Here is an 18,588-nt window from a genome sequence, read left to right as displayed (position 1 = left end):
GCTGCCCGTGGACGTGGGGCTGGGGTGACGCGCACACAGACCCTCACAGGCGCCCTGCTCGCGGGACCAGGGGTCTTAGAGAAAACTCCCTCATTCCTTTTTACTCACTCAGGTCATTTGTTCCCAGGAGAAGGAATGCCACAGCCGACATCCTGCGGGAGGTAAAGGCAGACCCCTCTCCCACCATAAGACCAGTTCATTCCTGCACCGGATGCCTCTGAAGGCTCAGTGCGGGCAGAGGGGGGCGCTTTGCCCGGATCGGAGCTGGCTAGTGGGCTTGGGGCCTCGAGGGACGGGAGGGCTGGGAAGGAGGATGGGGCTCAGCGCCCCAGCTCCCCCGTGCAGGGCTGTCTCAGGCTCCAGCAGCGAGGCCGTCGGACGTCCACACTCACATTCCCAGCAGCTCAGGCCCAGCCCAGCTGACCGGGAGCTGCTGGGAGCCGGGGAGACATGCTCTTCTGCCTGTGTCTCCGGGGAGAGCCGGGGTTTCAGGGAAGACATCACAGACGTGAGGTGAGCAGGGCCACGGGGAGGGGCGGGCAGGCGCCTGGGTCCTCGGGGCATCCTTCTGGGCAGCGCAGGGAAGTCCAGGCCCGAGCCTGCAGGTGGAGGTTCCAGGGAGACTGGCAGCAAGCCGGAGCTCCCAACGGTTGGGGGCTTCCACCAGGCACACACACAGACTCACGTCAGCTCCGTGGCCGATGCGTGAGGGACGCAAAGCACCAAAATGACCCAGAACAGCAGAAACCTGAACTCAGAAACCCAGCACCCCTGAACGCCAGCATCTGGAAGTCGTGTGACAGTGGGTGGGTCATGTCACTGCGGGATTTCATCCAGTGACTGACCAGGCCAGAGACACAGCAGCCCCAGAAGGGAAGCCACTGACCTTATTACACGGAGAAGAGCCGTCTGAAGACAAAGGTCAACCAGCAGACATATAAGTTAATGTTTACAGGTTGTAAGTTAAATGTTCATTGCAGCACCATTTACAATAACCAAGACATGGAAACAACCTAAATGTCCATCAACAGATGACTGGATAAGAAACTGTAGTATATTTATACAATGGAATACTACTCAGCCATAAAAAAGACAACATAATGCCATTTGCAGCAACATGGATGACCCTGGAGATTGTCATTCTAAGTGATGTAAGCCAGAAAGAGAAAGAAAAATACCACATGAGATCACTCATATGTAGGATCTAAAAAAATTACACAAATGAACTTATTTATAAATCAGAAACAGACTCAGACACAGAAAACAAACTTGTGGTTACCAAAGGGGAAAGGGTGGGGAGGGATAAATTGGGAGTTCGGAATTAGCAGACACACACTACTGTATATAAAAGAGATAAACAACATGGTCCTACTGTACAGCACGGGGAACTGTATTCAATACCTCGCAATAGCCTATAATGGAAAAGAATCTGAAAAAGAACAGATACACATGTACTGAACACTGTACACCAGAAACCAGCACAACACTGGTCATCCACCATCCTTCAATTAAAAACCAAACAGACCCGTGCGTGAAGCCAGTGGGTACCTGTGGACACCCAGGCGAGGCGTGGTGGCTGGTGCTGGGGAGGTCGCCGGCTCTGGGCCTCGTCCGTCCCTTGGCACAGAGATGCCATCTGGAAGACGGCCTGTCCGACCAAGTCACTGCAGCTCCTGCATCAGCCATCAGCGTGACGTGGGTCCCTGGGGCCATGGCAAAGGCAGAGTGGGTGGCGGTCTGCGGCAGGGTGCTATGCTCCTTCTCAGGGCAGAGACTTCTCCTTCTGTGTGAAGCGGAAGTGGGCGGCAGCCCCCAGCTGGGACACCATGTGAAGCCACAGGGAGGACGGAGGAGGGAGAGGCCCCCGCGGGAGCCAGGGGGGCTGGGCAGAGCACGGGACGCCCCTCCTGTCCTGAAACCAAGCGGGCAGCACTCGTGGTCGGTCCTGGGCTGTGTCTCCGACCAGGCGCCCATCACAGCAGGTCCCGAAAGGGGCCCGGACGGCGTGCTGTGCAGCCCAGATGGACAGAGGGGCCCGGGGGCATCCTCTGAGCCAGTGGCACGTGCTCCCAGCTCTGGGGCCGACAGTAGCAGGAACCTCTGGGGGTCTGTGTGGCCTCTGAGACTGAACCCAGGATGCCTCTCAGAGCAGGGGCCGGGCAGGGACGGGCCTGGGCGACGGGCGGCCCAGCAAGGACCCTCCTCTGTCACAGCTTGGGGGCACCGCCAGCAGCCCCGCCCTCCCGTCCGCTCTCTATCGTCCACCTTCCTGAATCGGCTTGGTTTCTCCCACTTCCTTCTTCCTCTCGCCAGGAGTGAACAGCGGCCAGGAAAAAGCCAAATCACGATGCCCCAAGAGCACACGTGGCCGTGAAGGCGCACGGCCCCCCAGCGAGCAAGACCCCCGGAGTTCCAGCCTCCCCGGCGGGCACCCACTAGTGACTCCTCGTCCTTAAAGCTTCAGGGATTACAGTCACTGCCACTAACAGCTAACAGCAAGCCGCTTCAGGGGAACTGCAGAAGGATCATGCACCCATTTGATGCACGAAGAAACTGAGGCTCGGGGAAGTGGACGCGCCCCAGCAGACGAGTGCCCTGCTGGGATGCAGCCCAGGTCTCTGCCTCCTGGTGCCCTTGGACTGGACCGTGCAGCCTCACCTCGGCACACACGAGGCCCGATACCCAGAAGACAGTGGCCTGATGCGAGCTCCTGGCCCCACTTCCCAACCTCTTTTCTGCAGGAGGACCCTATCCTCCCACATCCCCCAGGGGCCATCCAGGCCCTCTGGGAGCCTCTGACGGTGGCCCTGGTGGCATCGGCATGACGCCAACACTGGCGGGTTCCCATGCTCCGCGGAGTGAGCCCTCCCCTCTGGTCCTCCCCAGGGCCGCAGAGGAGGGCAGAGGGACCCACAGCCACTCCACCCCCGAGTCAGTAAGTGGATGGACCAGATGTTAGACCGAAGCCCATGTTCCTGACCAAAGCGTCCCCAGAGAAACCCGGCACACACAGTCAGGTGCACACCCGCAGTGAGCGGGGACCAGCCGTCGGAGAGCACGTCTCAGATCCTGGGAGACTGAGCGGCCCCCTGACCGCCCGTCCTCCAGGGGCAGCTTAGAATTTAACGGCCCTCTTCTGCCCAGCAGCAACGGCGCTGCGGTTCTGGAATCAGAAGGGCCTTTGTCGCTGCTTGGTGCTCTCTCCTGCCATTCAAAGCCGCGTTATCGAAAAAATGGACACGGATACGCTTCCCCCGACCGTGATCTAATACGAAGAAAAGCTCACCTAGCCAAGCACGCTGCCAGTTACGGGGCTCGCGATGCCAGGATACGGGATAGGAGAGCCTCCTGGAGTTTCCTTTGAACCAAAGAATTCAATCCCCTGGGGTGTTGGTCCTGGGCTGCCTTTTAGGAGCCGGTGCCGTGTGCAGCTGCAGGTCCGGAGCGGCCGGCTGGCCAGAGTGTCACAGGTGGGGGCCCGCACAGGCACACCCGAGCACGCGCACACACACACATGCATGCATACACATGCACAAACACATCCACACCCGAGCATGCACACACGTGCACAAACACATCCACACACGCACATGCATGCACACACATGCAGAATGACGCGTCTTGCAGCGCCCCTGGGGGTGGCTCTCCCCTCAGCCTCCCCACCCGGGTGAGGAGCCACGAGCTACACAGGACAGAGACCCTCGGGGGCTGGGGACTCAGCTAAATCCTCACAAGGGGTGGGGAACCCTCTCCGAAATTCAGAATCCTCCCCAAGGGGGCGTCCTCCCTCCCGCCAGGGCACACCCCTAGACACCAGCAGTGAGGCGTAAAGCACGCAGCGGGGACGGAGAACAGTGCACTTGCGGGCGAAGCAGACCCCAAAGAGAGCCGGGTCAGAAATCAGTCAGGCCAGGGGTGGGTGTGAGCGCGAGCACCCGGCCTCCAACAGAAGGGGAAGCTTCTCCAGAGCAAGACCGGAAACGCCTGCAGTGGGGCCTGGTCTCAGACGGGCTACAGCACACATCCCATGACACCTCGGGAGAGGTGGGGGGCCAGCGTGGGGGCTGGGCCACGGGTCCCACGGAGCCCAGCTCACCTCCCCGACTCCCGCGTGGGCCCCAAACGCTCCAAAATGGAAAGTTACACAGGAAAAGTCATTTAACCACTTTCTTGGAAAAAAGCAGGGCTGGACCCACCTCTGGTTTCTCCAACTCTGCGTGTGCATGTCTGTGGGTGTGCGTGCACACGTGCTGGTGTGTGGGTGCGTGTGCACGGGTGTGCATGTGTGGGGGTGTATGCACGGGTGTGCATGTGTGGAGGGGTGTGCACAGGTGTCCATCTATGTGGGTGCGTGTGCACGGGTGTGGGGGCGTGTGCACGGGTGTGCATGTCTGTGGGTGTGCGTGCTCACGTGCTGGTGTGTGGGTGCGTGTGCACGGGTGTGCATGTGTGTGGGTGTGCATGCACAGGTGTGCATGTGTGTGGGTGCGTGTGCACGGGTGTGCATATGGGGGTGTGCACGGGTGTGCGTGTGTGTGTGTGGGGTGTGCACTACGGGGACCCCCGTGAGTGCATCTTCCTGCCTGTGCACGTGGCGGGGAGTGTGGAGGGGCCAGGACCCTGGTCCTCACACGGAGAACACACGCATGTGAAGCCAGCCTGCAGCACACGTACGCCCCTTCCGCTTGGAGCCCCAGGACCAGCTGGAAATTCTCAGGAGTGAGAAAATCCCCACACTCCCCAAAACCCCATCTCCCTGGACCTCCACCCAAGGCACAGCCTGCAGGACCCCTGAGGGGTCCGCAAAGGTGGGGCTGGCCAGTCAGCAGGGGCGATCCATGGGTAACATCGTACGTGGACCCCCTGGCCGGTGCAGACACCGTGACCCAGGCACATTCCACCTCCAGGAACCTTCATTCCCGCTAACTGAAGTCCCAACTCAACCAAGCAACTGAACCCCTCCGGAGAAGACACAAACGCAGGGCACCCAGCCCGATCCAGGGCCCCAGACCTCCGTGACGGCCCGAAACCCCAGCCCAATTCTGAACTACCCTCAAAAGAGGCCAGAAAATCCCCAGGCCGGGCGCGTGCCCTCGACCTCGTCCCCATGCCCGCCCTGCCCCAAAAAACGGCAGAAAAAAGGGATCATTTGTTGTGGAGAAAAAGCTGTCACACGGCCAGGACACAATGGCCGAAGTCTTACCTGAAACCAAATTCTTCGGAGTTATTTTTCTGTAATTCGAAAACACGGATTTCAGCGCGATTGGGCGTATTCTTGGGCTGAAAACGATGCACCCGTATCAGAAAGCCTCGAGCAGCCGTGCCCGTGGCCGCGGCCCAAAGCGCCCCCCGCGACGCCATCCAACGCGGCCAGGCGGTCCCAGTAGCCCCTCGGGAGCCGGGCGGGGCTTACCTTGGCTTCACATGTCCTGTGGCAGGCGTACTTGCAGGCTGCAAGAGAGACAGATGGGGTGCTGAGCGGTTCCCGGCCCTTCCTGCGTCTCCGAACTCCCCATCCTTGGAAAAGTCCTGCCCGAGGGAGGTTCTCTGCTTAGGGTACCGAGGCCAACAGAGGGAGGGGCGGACGGACGTGGTGCCCACGAGCCCAGCCGCCCACGGCAGGTGGGGACCTCAAGGGGCGGTTACGGACACGCCAGCCTTTCCAGGGCTCCGGGTGGCCGAATCAGGTCCCTGGAGGAGAAGGGCGGTGAATCTGGGCAGCAGGAAGCAGCAGCGTTGGCCTGCACATGATGGCATGTCCCCAAAGAAACAGGACAGGTGCCTTGGCATCAGGGAGAAACTGGAACGCCGTCAGCGCCGTGGGGCTGCGTTTCTTCAGGCGGCGCGGAGGGCAGCCTGACCCGGGGTCCTTGGAGCGGGCGCCGTGGCCACGCCCCCTTCATTGCGGCCGGCGCCGTGGCCACGCCCTCTTCCGGGGGCGTGCCCCGCCCCCGCCCCCGCTCCCGCCCCGCCTTGTTCCAGTGGCTTCCAGAAGGGACCTACGCCGAGGGGAAGCGGAGCGGTGCGCGCTGTGTGTTCTCCAGGCCTTTTAGCAAACATGGAGTGGCTCTTGGGACCCCATACACGCGGAGTTACAAGAAAAGGGTTGTTGGAGGCTTCGAGGGCATAGGTACTGTTCGAAAAGGCAGGCTGCGCGAACGGCACCACGAAGCGGCGGCAGCGGTACCCAGCGCGCTGCTGGCATCGCTGTGAACGAACAAGGGCCCGGTTCCCGCCGCGCGGAGCGGAAGCGCTTCCTGACTCCGGTCGGCGGAGTGGTCGGAGAAAGAGGGAAGCTGGAGAGGGCTCCGGTGAGGCGGCAGCCTGCTCTGGGCCAGAGGCGGGCGGCGTGAGAGCCGAGGGGAAGGAGCCAGCCCCGCGGAAGCCCCGCAGAAGCCCCGCGGAAACCCACCCCTGTGAATTCATGGCCCGATGGGTGTAAAGAAAGGAAAGACTTGCGAGGGGCGGCCGAAGTGCCCTGTTTCCGGAGGTGCAGTTCCCGAGGAAGCCTGAGTCAGCGTTCGTCGCCAGGAGCTGGCCTTCCCGGACGGACGACGGGACAGAGCACCGTGAGAACCAGGGCCCGGTATGGTTCCGTCCCCGGGGGGCTCAGAGCTGGGAGAGCGGGGCGGAGGGGCTGAGGAGCAGCCGGGCAGGATCATGAAAGATCTGCTTTGCTCTTTGCCAAAGTTATGAGGGGTGACAAACTTTCTGAAAAGGGCCAGATAGTAAATATTTCAGACCTGGCAGGGAACATACATCTCTGTCAAATATTCCTTTTTTATTTTTTTACGGTTCTTTCTTTAATTGAAGTAGAGTTGATTTACAGTGTTGTGTTAATTTCTAGTGTATAGCATAGTGATTCGGATATATATATTCTTTTCCATTATGGTTTATTATAAGATTTTGAATATAGTACCCTTGCTCTGCAGTGGACCTTGCTGCTTATCTATTTTATATATAGTAGTTTGTATCTGCAAATCCCCAACTGCTAATTTATTTCTCCCTTTCCCCTTTGGTAACCATGTTTGTTTTCTATGTCTGTGAGCCTGTTTGTGTTTTATAAATAAGTTCACTTGTCATATTTTAGATTCCATATATAAGTGATAGCATATATTTTTCTTTGACTTACTTCACTTAGTCTAGATAATCTCTGGGCCCATCTATGTTGCTGCAGATGGCATTATTTCCTTCTTTTTTATGGCTGAGTAGTATTCCAGTATTATTATTATTATTATAGCTCTTTAAACACATTAAACCTATTTGTCACTTGCAGGCTGGATTTGGTCCACAGGTCAGCTTGCTGACCGCTGTAGAGAGTGGGAGGCATTGTAGACATTTAAGCAGGAAAGGACGTTATCAGATTTGTGCACTGGAAAGCGTACTCTGGTGGCAAGCAGTGTGGCAGAGATTTGGTGGGGCTGAGGTGTAGGGAGAGTTAGGTCAGAAGGGATGTGTGGAAGACTCTAATCATGATGGTCCAGGGAGAAATAATGAGGGCCAGGACCAGGGTGGTGGCAGTGATGCCAGTGACTTCTTCATAGCTGCGCTGGATCACACATGCAGGAGTGAACGGGCATGTCATAGTGCTACCTTTCTCTCTTCCTCCTTCCCAACTCCAGGAGACATCTTCTTGTCCACCTAGGGTGTGAGTGACAAGCAGAGGAAGGATACCTTAGCTTAAGTCCTGCTGTGTCTAGGCACAGCTTCACCCTGGGGCACAGCTTCACCCTGGGAGACAGAGCCCATCCCTTTCCTGTGGACCCCACATGCCAGGTTCTCCCTCCAGCTGGTGGCAGCCTTAGGAGAGCAGCTCCCATCCCTCCTGCCCCTCCTCAGGCTTCACACTGGGCTATGCCTAGTCTCCTCTTCTTTGAGACCAGAGTCTCATTTTTCTCTTGAAAATAAGCATTTCCCCAGAATATCTCACTGTATGTGCCGCCTCCACTTTATTCTAATTGCCCTCAGTGCCAGGCAGCTCAAGCCTGACGCTTTTCACCCCGCTTCTTCTGTTTACTTCCAAGAAGAGTTTCCTGTTTCAGGTGTAAAAGATAGGACTAGGGCAGAGGGACCCCGGGCAGGGTGGAATCACGTCTTACCCTTTCACTCGGTGCCGATGACAATGGCCCTCCTTGTGGGAACTGGGCTGCCTCCCAGCAGACAATTTGTGTATGTGGTCTTTGCATGTTTTTTGTCACTAGATTTCTGAAGCTCCTCACTGACGTGGGTCCCTTTTATCCCAGGCCCCATCTCGCCTCCCCTTATCTGCTAGTCCTCCTTTCTCTGTGAGTGCCTCTTTCATCTCTTCAGGGTTAGCTTTCTCCCCCCAGGACACGAACACGTTGTTTCCAGATTTTCTCGCTGTTCCCAGGGTAGAACTCTTGCCCTTTTTACTTGTGTTTCCTTGTCAAATAATTTCTTGCAGTTTCTTGAATTACATTTTGAATGGTGAGTTGCTCGTTCTGGTCGGATTTGTTTTCAAATACTTCAAATATCTGTGACAACAGGTTATGTTTTCGCTTTCCCCTTTTCTGCTATTTTACTTGATAAAACTTTGCCGTTGACTTTGGAGCTACAAGCGGCTCCCCTTCAGCGGTGCTTGGTAGGGGTGCAGGCCTCATTGTATTGACTCTGGTCCTTGTTTATGTAACTTAGTTTTGAGCATAAGTACCCTCACTGATAGATCACTGAGCAATGTTTCCACAGAGGATGTCTTCTTTTGCACAGCTGCTTTAGTCAGCGGCTCTGATCTCTGGGCTTTTCTTTATTATTATAAAACTCATGAAGCAGAGCTGTTACATTTAGCGCAAGTGCCCTCTGTTGTAGCTGAAGACATTCCCCTGTTCTGGATTCTTTGGAGGTCACCTATCTCCCCTGTTCCAGAATCAGCCTTGGGACAGAACACATTTTCTTGGTTGCTTCCTGATGGAGACTGGATTTAAGGGATAGAATCAGAGGAGCTGTGGCTTGTGCAGGCTGAGAATCCAGAAGCGGGTTCTCTTTCTCCATCCATGTGAAGCTGGGTCAGGCAGGAGGAGGCTGCAAGCGGCCTGCCTCTCCCCTCCCAACCTTTGGAGCTGACGCTGGGCTGGATCACGGTGGGCTGTGGGCCGGGAAGTACAGCTCTGGCTTTCCCTGAACCTTTCTCGTCCTGCTGAAAGATTGGGTTTGGGGCCTACTGATTAGGGACTGTGGTTTTGCTGGTGATTTTTCTTTTCCAGGAAAGACCTCCAAGCTAAGGAGAAAGTGTGAACACTAGCTTTGCTTGGATATGGTACTTTTCAGTGAAAATCACAGCATTTCATCTTAGTATTTGCACCCTTTGCTCCCTCAGCCCCAGAGCGGCACCTGCCTAAATTTCAGGTGTTCCCTAGGACAGCCGAGCCCCTGGGCACCCAGTGTGGGAATCAGACACAGCCTGTGGGCTGCTTAGAAGACAGGGAAAAGGTATCCTGGGGCTTTGTAGCTTCAGAACTCTCTGCAGGGCTGCAGGGGTTTAAATTGAAAATCCAGTCCCTTACGGGACAATATGCATTTCAAGCAGAAAGGGGATTTCAGAGATCATCAAATCTAATTTCTGTTTCATAGATGTGGAAATAGAAACCCAGAGGGATTAAGTTGTTTGAGGTCATATGTTGGATGACCCCCAGAGCAGGACTTGAAACCTAGGTCTCCTAACTCCCAACCTAGTGTTTTTCTCATGGAGGCATTCATATAGCATGTTTATATTTTGGTTTTTTAAATTATTATTTTTTTTATTGAAGCATAGTTGCTGTATAGTATTATATAAGTTATAGGTGTACACTATAGTTATTAACAGTTTTTAAAGGTTATATGCCATTTATAGTTATTTTAAAATATTGGCCTCTATTCCCATGGTGTGCCATATATCCTTGTAGCTTATTTTATATCTAATAGTTTGTACCTCTTAGTCCCCTACCCCTGTATTGCCCTTCCGCCTTTCCTCTCCCCATCGGTTACCACTAGTTTGTTCTTTGTATCTCTGAATCTGTGTTTTTGTTATATTCACTAGTTTGTTGTATTTTTTAGATTGCATATGTAAGTGATACCGTGTAGTATTTGTCTCATATACTGATGTTTAGATTGGCCCCTCTTTTTGTTCATGGAATAATTCATTTGTCTCTGAACTTTTTTGGGGGACTATCCCCTATATCCTATTGCTGTTCCAGACATCAGCTGTGACAGCTTTGTGAGGTCACTTGTCATTAGCTGTATTTAGCGGTGTTTCTGGTTTTATAGGTAAACTGAAGCACTAGAACCATAGTCTTTCCAAATTAGAACTTTTTACAATGGGAAAATGTAATTTAAAAAAGGTTTACGTTTTAGTTCTAGTTCTGTTAGAAACTGCCCAATTTCAGATGCATTTCCAGGGGGCTTTCTTTCCCTGTTTACTGAGAAACGTAAACTGTGCTGGGGGCACGATGGTCCTTGAGCTGTAGCTGTCAGGGTCTTCGCTGTCTACCCTCTGAATGACATGCTGTCTCTTGGGCTGCACGGAATGATCGAGGTGAGGTTGCCAGTGGGCGACCTGCTGGTCTGAAGCTGTTCCCTCCCACCTTCCTACTTTCAAGGGCTGTCCCAGATCACAAGAGCGTGTCAGCCATCTGCTGGTCTAATCTGCTTCTATTCTGAGTTTAGGGAAACAAACAGAAGGCAGAAGGCATAGGACCTGCAACGGAAGGCAATATTTTGGGTGGTGTCATAGGGGGTTGGGTTTACTATGAGTTAAAAGGTGACATGCAGGGCTAGCTGATCACTCACCATCATGCAGTCTTGGCCTAAAGGCCTTTTCCTTGCCCGGCACTGGATATGAAGGCATTTGACCATGGAGCATCTGGGACTTGGGTTTGCTAGGGTTGGCTCCTGGCATGTGGAGGTGCATGAGAAGCTAGCTGAAAGCCTAATGAATGGATTTCAGGAATTTCCAGGAATACATGTTCAATATGCCACTTTGGTTGAAGAATGAATAAATATAGCTTGTGGGAATGAATGAAGCCATTAGCAGAGCGTTTCTCCACTGGCAGAGAATTTGCAGCGTATGTGTGCTTGGAGCCTTTGGGAAATAACAGAAACAAGGAGCGCTTTGTTAAGCACCCAGAACGTGCTGGGATACTTTCTGTGTATCACACTAGCCTCTGCATCACCACTCTGGATGCAGCACATAGATTGTTTCATTTCCAGGTTGTTGTTGTTTTTAACTTGACATAGTCCTTTGACTTGATTTTAGACCTCAGTTTCATGGCCAAAGCGTACATCCTGGAGGAATAGTTATCTTTTCTTTCCCTAAAACAAGGACAACAACAGTATACTGGCTGCATCTTGTATTTATAAAGCGACATTTCCACATCTGCCCTGTGCATTTGTGTTAGTCAGGTGGTTGTAAAGAAGGGAAAGAAAAAAATGAAAGAAACGGGAGTGATTTAAGGAAAGAATAACTTCCTTTTTATTAGGTTGAACATGATACCAGGTATCATATTTGTATAAATACTATGGAAAATATTTAACCTATTCATACAGGTTAAGTAACTACCTGATAAGCTTTGTAGGGAAAGTCTGTTTAAATGCTCTCGTTAAACCGCGCCAGGCAATTTTTCAGATTATCAAATACATAACCATTAGAAAGCTGAGGGACAGAAAGAATTTCTGGTGGACAAATACACTTGTTCATTGTAGAAATTGTTGCTACTTTATATGTCAGAGAGTGCAAAGCAAGTCAAAAAGTCAAAATAACAAGGTTTAGATGGAAGCCTTAATGAGACAATTTAGTCTTCAGTGAAGGCAAAGGTAAATTCCTTAGCTGTTGGCTAGAGGGAATCGAAGGGCAGGATATTTTAGGTTGGTCTCTGTCTATAAATAATACATGAAATGATTAGACAGCAAAGGCTGAGGGGCCTGGAGGATGCAAGCAGAACTTCTGGGAGACTGGCCAAACTGTGTATTAGGATAAAATTTAGCAGTGTTACATTTGTAGATTTCATCTTTGAGTGGCGTGATCTTATAGTTTATCCCCCAACCAGGAAACTTTGAGAGTGGAAGTGGACAGTTTTAATAACTATGGCAGGACAGTGTGTGCAACCCAGGACCAGCATGGGACACCCAGCACGTGTGGCCACCTTTCCTTTGAACCTTCCTTTATAGTGAATGATTTAAACACAGAGAATTAAATAGGCCATTATCTTTTTTTGGAGGGGCTAGGAGATCTTATGTACAATTTAAAGGGCTTGTACTGTTTCTGTTGTATCGAAGAAAAAATGTTTGTAAAACCATCAGACCATAAAATGTATAACTTAATGTTATATTATGTTATACATATTATAAAATGTTAAAACCTTACTTGCATTTACCAAGAAGTGAAAGACTGAATACAACCTCATCCCCCACAGACAACCATTATTGCCTTTTTATCTACCAGTGTGGATTTTTCTTTATTAGGTAATCTATCGTCTATCTACATACCTACCTGTCTGTCTATCTACCTTCCTATCTATATTTTAACATGAAAGGGATCCTGCTCTACAAGTTGTTTAACAGCCTGATTTTTAGTCACTTTAATATTGTTAACTTGTTAATATTATTTATAGTATGGCTATCTTTCATTTCAGTAAATGTTATTCTCAGTAGCTGTATAGTTTTTCATTAATTCAAAAAGTATTGGAATTTATTTAACCAGTCCCCTATTTATGTACATTTGTTTCCAATGTAGTATAAACAATACTATGTTAAATATTTGGGGCGTATATACATTTTTTATACTTATTTGATTATTTCCTTAGAATTTATTCCTAGAAGTGAAATTGCTGGATTAGAGAGCATACACACACACACACACACACACACACACACACACACACACACACACACACACACACAATAATATACATATATACCCATAATATATATACATATATGTAAATATTATATATTATATTTCTATGTATTTTTCCGAGCATTAGTAATTAATTTTCCATTTAGTATGATTTTATAAATTTACCCATCCACCCTAAGAGAGTAAGAATTCCTGTTTAATCATATCAGGGCTAACAGTGGATATTAATAATTAAAATTTTTTTGCCAATCTGAAAGATACAAAAGAGCATTTTGATTCAATACCCATTTCTGTGATTATTAGTGAAGTGAAACATCTTTGAAACTGTTTATTGGACATCAGCATTTCTTATGTCAATTGCTTGTATCAGTCCTTTAGGCATGTCCAATTTTCACAGGCCTCAAAGAAAAGAATGCAAATCACAGCCCTCTAAGTCAGTTCTTCTCCCCATGTCCTGCTTATTAGCATCATCACCTGCTCAGAGTTGGCCTTCATGTCTCTCAACTTCTCCATCCACTTGGACACCCAGTTATGGTCTATTTAACTTCTGAAATGTTTCTCAGATAGGTTCCTCTTCTCCATTTCTTCAATCACTGATCTAGTCCAGCATCCTTTCTTACTTTACTTTTGTCAGCTCTGAACTGGTAACCAAAGGCCACGGATTCTAATGCATCCGGAGGCAGAGCCCTGAGGCCAGGGGTCAAGTTTCCCCAGGTCCCATAAGAGTCATCATGATTGGACTGGCTGGGCTGTTACTCATCTTTGTATCCCTGGTGCCTGACACATATTAAGTACTTGACAAACAAAGGATGAAATTGCTTTTCTCATCTCTGGTTTTTCTCATCTTCTAGATTGTTATCAGAATTCTCTCTTCAAAACACAAACATGATTGCCATTCTCTCCTCTTAAGAATTGTTGCTTGTGCCCCATTTACTGTAGCTGGATTTCTCAATCACAGTACTGTTTACATTTGGCCCAGATAATTCTTTAATGTAGGGGGATGTCCTGTGCCCTGTAGGGTGTTTAGCAGCATCCTTGGCCTCTACCTACAGATGTCAGTGGTACTCCTCGCCCGCTTTGGTGTAACAACCAAAAATGGCTCCAGACATTGACAAATGTTCCCTGGGAGACGGGAGTGCTGTGCCAGATCACCCCTGGTTGAGAACCACGGGCCTGTGGGAAGAAGCCAGCACTGAGCATGTGTGTCATTGTGCTCTGCTACCTTTCCAGCCTTATGTACTGCCTCTCCTGAGCTTCCTGGCACATGCCGATCCTTTAGCCCCTGTGCAGCTTCTCACATGCTGGATTGTCAGCCCTTCAGCGGTGAGCGAGCCCAACTGCCACGACAGACAGGCAAATGTGTGTTGGATCAGATGTAACAGAAGTTTAATTTTGCTATGGCACTGTAGGGTTGAACATGTTGGGGAAGCAGCCTTCCATCTGTCAGTCCTTCAGAACCTAGAAGGGCTGAGGCTCTGCCATCCTTGATACACAGCTTCCAAGACAGCCCTGGGGATCATCTCCATCCTACCTGACAAAAGAAGAAAAGAACACTGGGGAGTCCATGAAAGAGATGCTTATGGCCAGGATTGAAAATGGTACACATGCCCTCCACTCCCATTCAGTTGGCTTGAACTCAGTCACATGGCCACCCTTAAATGCAAGGGAGGCTGGGACATGTAGTCTAGCAGATCGTGGATTTTCAGATCTGCCAACACTTTCTGCCACACTCAGCTTATCAGTTGAGCAAAACCTTGATGGCCCAGCTCAACTCATAATTATGAATTGTGATCTCTCCATGATCTCTTTTATACACTTCGCTTATACTAGTGTACATTATAGTATGATTGGCATGGCGTAAAAATCATTTTTTCTCATTGACAACTAGGATATTTCCTGGTACATGGTGGGTATATATCTGTTGAAAAAAAGCAAATGGATAATATTGATTTATATAGTATTTCATGGGAATGCCTCCACCACTCACTGAGGTTTTGTGTTTGTTTTCTGATCTCTGTTCCAGGAATCTGAAATACTACTACAGTTGTCTCACTAATAAAAAGGTGAGACAAGCTGATTTGCAATTTCTGGCAGAAAACTCAGCATCACTTAAGGCCTAGGAAAAGTGGAATGAAAGTCTGTCTTTCCTGCATGCCTCTTCTCCTGGTCTCCCCAAACCCCTTGTGCTGTCTACAGACCACTTTTCCACTGGCTCCCCGATACTGTCCCCAGCCCCCTTCCATCCAGTTCCTGGGGCTCAATGACTTAATCCTCCTACCAGAGATTTGCATTTAAAAAGGAGTGATTGTTAATCCTGAGGAATCATTGACTGATGAGTTAGTTATATTGGGAAAGAACTTGGGATCCTGATTCTGAAAGGCTACCTTTTTTTAAATCTACATTTGTAATTTGACTTTTTCCTAGGAAACACAAGCAATAGTTAAAGGGAGAAGAATGCCTACCATGTATAATTCTAGAAAGATTTTTTACAAATGGGAATTTTGTACCTTTGAAGTAAACAAGTCTTCTTTTGAACACTGGCTATATAATTGCCAAGGTAAACGGGAGTCAAGCCCTTTGTGCCTATGATGCCTACTGTTCTTACTAACTAAAATGGGGTAGGAATGATAGCATTTCTGCAATAAATTTTCAGGGGATTTGAGCACCCATTTAAGGCGTAACCAGGCCAGAATTTCCTTTTTGAGGCCAAGCAGAATCTGGTCCAAAAACATGAGCACAACAGGAATGTTTCTGGTCATTTTTCTCAAATCCAACAGACGGTTCCCACCAAATTTTCTGACAAACTTAGTCTGTATACTGCATCTGCAAGACAAGGGAGCATTTATGTCAAATGTACCCCCCAACCCCAAGTTACTTGGACAGTTGCAACCCTCACTTTCTTCTCTGCTCGGATTGACATCTGAGAAGGGAGACCACAATTGCATACCATTTTATAGATCCATGTGATTAAAACCAGTTCTCCCTATAGGTCACATCGTGTATGAGAGGCACGGTTTTTGTCAAGAGACCAGCTACCAGCAGAAAGGGTTTTGATGCTATTGCTAGTAAGAAATTAGTAACTAGATCCTAGGTCTGTTTTAAGCCAGCTTTATAATTATACTGCTTCAGCGGTAAACCAGACCTTTGAGCCAAGGGTAATTTAGAAATTCTAGATCTGTATTCTTCTCCCCTCTTTCTTTAATGTTCATCTTTGCTGTCTCTCCATCTTCTGCCTTCAAACATATAATTTTCCTCCATTCCTTCCTCACCCCTGGCTCCTTGTTTCTGTGACCCTCTGTCACAAAAGGACAGATGCGTTCTGTTCCCCCTCATCCTGGGAGATCACGGGCAACAGTCAAGGCTGTGTATGAACACATCTAATTCTGAAACGTTTGCCACTTTTTGAGGGTGTCACCAGCTCAGGCTCCTAGTTTGCCTCTAGGATTGGAGGTTAAACTGGGGCCTTATCCTGTGTGCCCATGAAGTAACCTGTCTTCAAAGACTAGGACTACGCTGGAGATGACTTTCTCCATCTCTTGAGCTCTTTCTGGTTCTGTAAACTTTTTGTACTCAGAGCTCTTTTGATATAGAAAGATTTATTAAATACTAAAAGTGAAAACCAGGGCTTCCCTGGGGAAAATTTTGTATCTCACTTCTGTTTTCCATCGTATTCTTTCTCCCAATTTACTCCCTAAACCCTCCTCTCTCTCTCTCTCTCTCTCTTTTTTTTTTTTTTTTTGATTGCTTTTCTACTCTTTTAAGCTTCATTTTGGGATGGTTAAAAAAAAACAAACAAAACAACACCTCTCGTAAGTACACCCTGAAAGCCTAAGTTTTCACTTCAGCTGCAAATCATCCAAACCACATGCATCTCAGCTGAACGCTCCTCCAGCTGGCCTCGTTCTGCCAAAGACCCTTTTTCATACCTGACTGAATTTCTTTAGAGTATGGCTAGAATTATTATCTTTAAGAGATCACTGTCACCAAATTCCAGATCGTTCTTTTGCACGGCAAGAGAGGTTCCTTTGTAACTAAACTTGATAGCATTTTTTCCTCCAGAATTGCCTTCTTCCTTCTTTGTTTCTTCCTTTACTCTTTCTCAGTCCACCTTTGCACTCCTCCCAGGTAGCCTGATCAGCACTTAGTCTGTCTTTCCATCTCTGTGGGTCTCTGTCTCGCTTGTCCTAATCCTCAGCCGCCTGTGGTACAGAGGGGAAGCCAAAGTTTCCTTTGGAGACAGCTGTTTCCCATTTCAGGAGTCTCAGCTTTGTGGCTTTGTTGATTGTCTTCTCACCTCTAGGTTCGGTCTGACTCGTGGCTAAAACATAACTAACCATTTCGCTAAGACCTCCAGGGCCAGTGCCTGAGCTGTCAGCTGCAGGCCCTCTGTGAGAGCATCCTGCCATGCAGATGCCACCGAAGCCCCATAAGCCACACACCACCCCCCGACCCGGGGGGAAATTAAGGCAATTTCACTAAGGCCCACTGGTGAGGAAAATTGGTTGATCGAGTTATTTCTAAATGGCTTTTCAAATCTTCTCATTTTTCTGGGGAAGGGAGTTAGATTGTCAGGGCCTGGTCCCTTGCCCCCAGATAAAGCCAAATCCACAGGAATCCTGTGAGTGGAGAGGCTTGGAGGCTATACCTTGGAAAAAAACCACAAGGCCCAGCTCAGCAAGGCTGTCCCTTGGTGCTGAATGCAACCAATTCTTGCCTGTTTTAAGTGAAAACATCCTGGGATGGGGAAGTGTATTTTGAGAGTGGAATGCTTTGTATGTAGCTCCTTGTACTTGGGGGACAGCATGGTGTGTTAATAAATGAGAGTGCTCCTTAAAAGTCTGCTCCTTTCAGCTCCCAGGCTGTGTCTGCTCAGGGAGCCCAGTGATAAAGATCATTAATTTTTTTTTCTGTAAGTAACTGAATCAAAGGGAAGCTTCCTTATCTGCATTGTCTGGATGCCAAATTAGGTTGCATACTTATTAACTCTTTGATAGTCTCAGCTGCCAGAGAGCCTTTTGCATATATGCACATATATATTTATATGCACTTGCATATATACACATATTTACATATGCACACAAATATATAGGGAAGTTATAAATATACAACCTTTCCCTTTTATATGTATAAAAATGAAATCTCCTTGTATATGTCCATCTGCCTGCATATTTTACCTGGCTCCATCATATCTGTACAATGGTGGACGTGTCATGTAATGTCTCTACATCCAATTTGTCCATCTGTGAAATAAAGTAGTTGAGGTTTTTGTTTTTAAGCTGGTGTTTTTGGTAGGGCAGTGCTTCCACTGTAATCCAGCACAGTTCTGGGCATGTGGTGACGCTCAGGGCAAAATGACATGCTGGTGTGTAACAGGAAATACCCACTTCCTAACGTGTTGAGTCCTAGCATTCCATTATTCTGATATTTTTAGGGAGTTCTGTCGGGTCCTGGCAGCGAGAGGAGGGAAATGATCATCAGATCCTCATGCATACATATTCTAAGAGTCGAGATAGAATACTGCGGATTGCAACTCACCTGGCTTTACAAACAAGACCCAGTCAGGTGAACTTCCTCTCTTCCTGGAGACCTAGGTTGGCCTGCTAGGTTAAAGGCAGTGGACAGACTTCAACTGGCTTGACAGTGAGACTTTCAACTCAGTCTTGGGCAACATGCTTATCAATAAACCTCAGTGGCAGGCCCCTTCGCCTCAAACCCAGGTTGCTGTGTTCACTGACCCCTGT

At 49.2% G+C, this 18,588-nt stretch overlaps 1 protein-coding gene and 1 long non-coding RNA gene across 2 annotated transcripts in view; one reads left to right on the top strand and one right to left on the bottom strand.

The window, feature by feature from the left end:
* The window catches only part of LOC141574330 (uncharacterized), a 58,651-nt gene extending 52,748 nt beyond the window's left edge, over window positions 1-5,903 (bottom strand). Inside the window, exons 1-2 of the mRNA XM_074349091.1 lie at window positions 5,819-5,903; window positions 5,414-5,550 (exon numbers count right to left, since the gene is read on the bottom strand). Of these exons, the coding sequence (XP_074205192.1) occupies window positions 5,414-5,550; window positions 5,819-5,903 (222 nt within the window). The remainder of the gene's footprint in view (window positions 1-5,413; window positions 5,551-5,818) is intronic.
* A 102-nt stretch (window positions 5,904-6,005) lies between these two features.
* The window catches only part of LOC141574402 (uncharacterized), a 98,529-nt gene continuing 85,946 nt past the window's right edge, over window positions 6,006-18,588 (top strand). Inside the window, exon 1 of the long non-coding RNA XR_012501482.1 lies at window positions 6,006-6,586. This is a non-coding gene — a long non-coding RNA (uncharacterized LOC141574402). The remainder of the gene's footprint in view (window positions 6,587-18,588) is intronic.

Source organism: Camelus bactrianus, chromosome 21, assembly GCF_048773025.1.
Source record: "Camelus bactrianus isolate YW-2024 breed Bactrian camel chromosome 21, ASM4877302v1, whole genome shotgun sequence".
In the NCBI taxonomy this organism is placed as follows: Eukaryota; Metazoa; Chordata; class Mammalia; order Artiodactyla; family Camelidae; genus Camelus; species Camelus bactrianus.
Note: the sequence above shows the minus strand (reverse complement) of the source record. Positions and strands in the feature narration are given on the sequence as shown.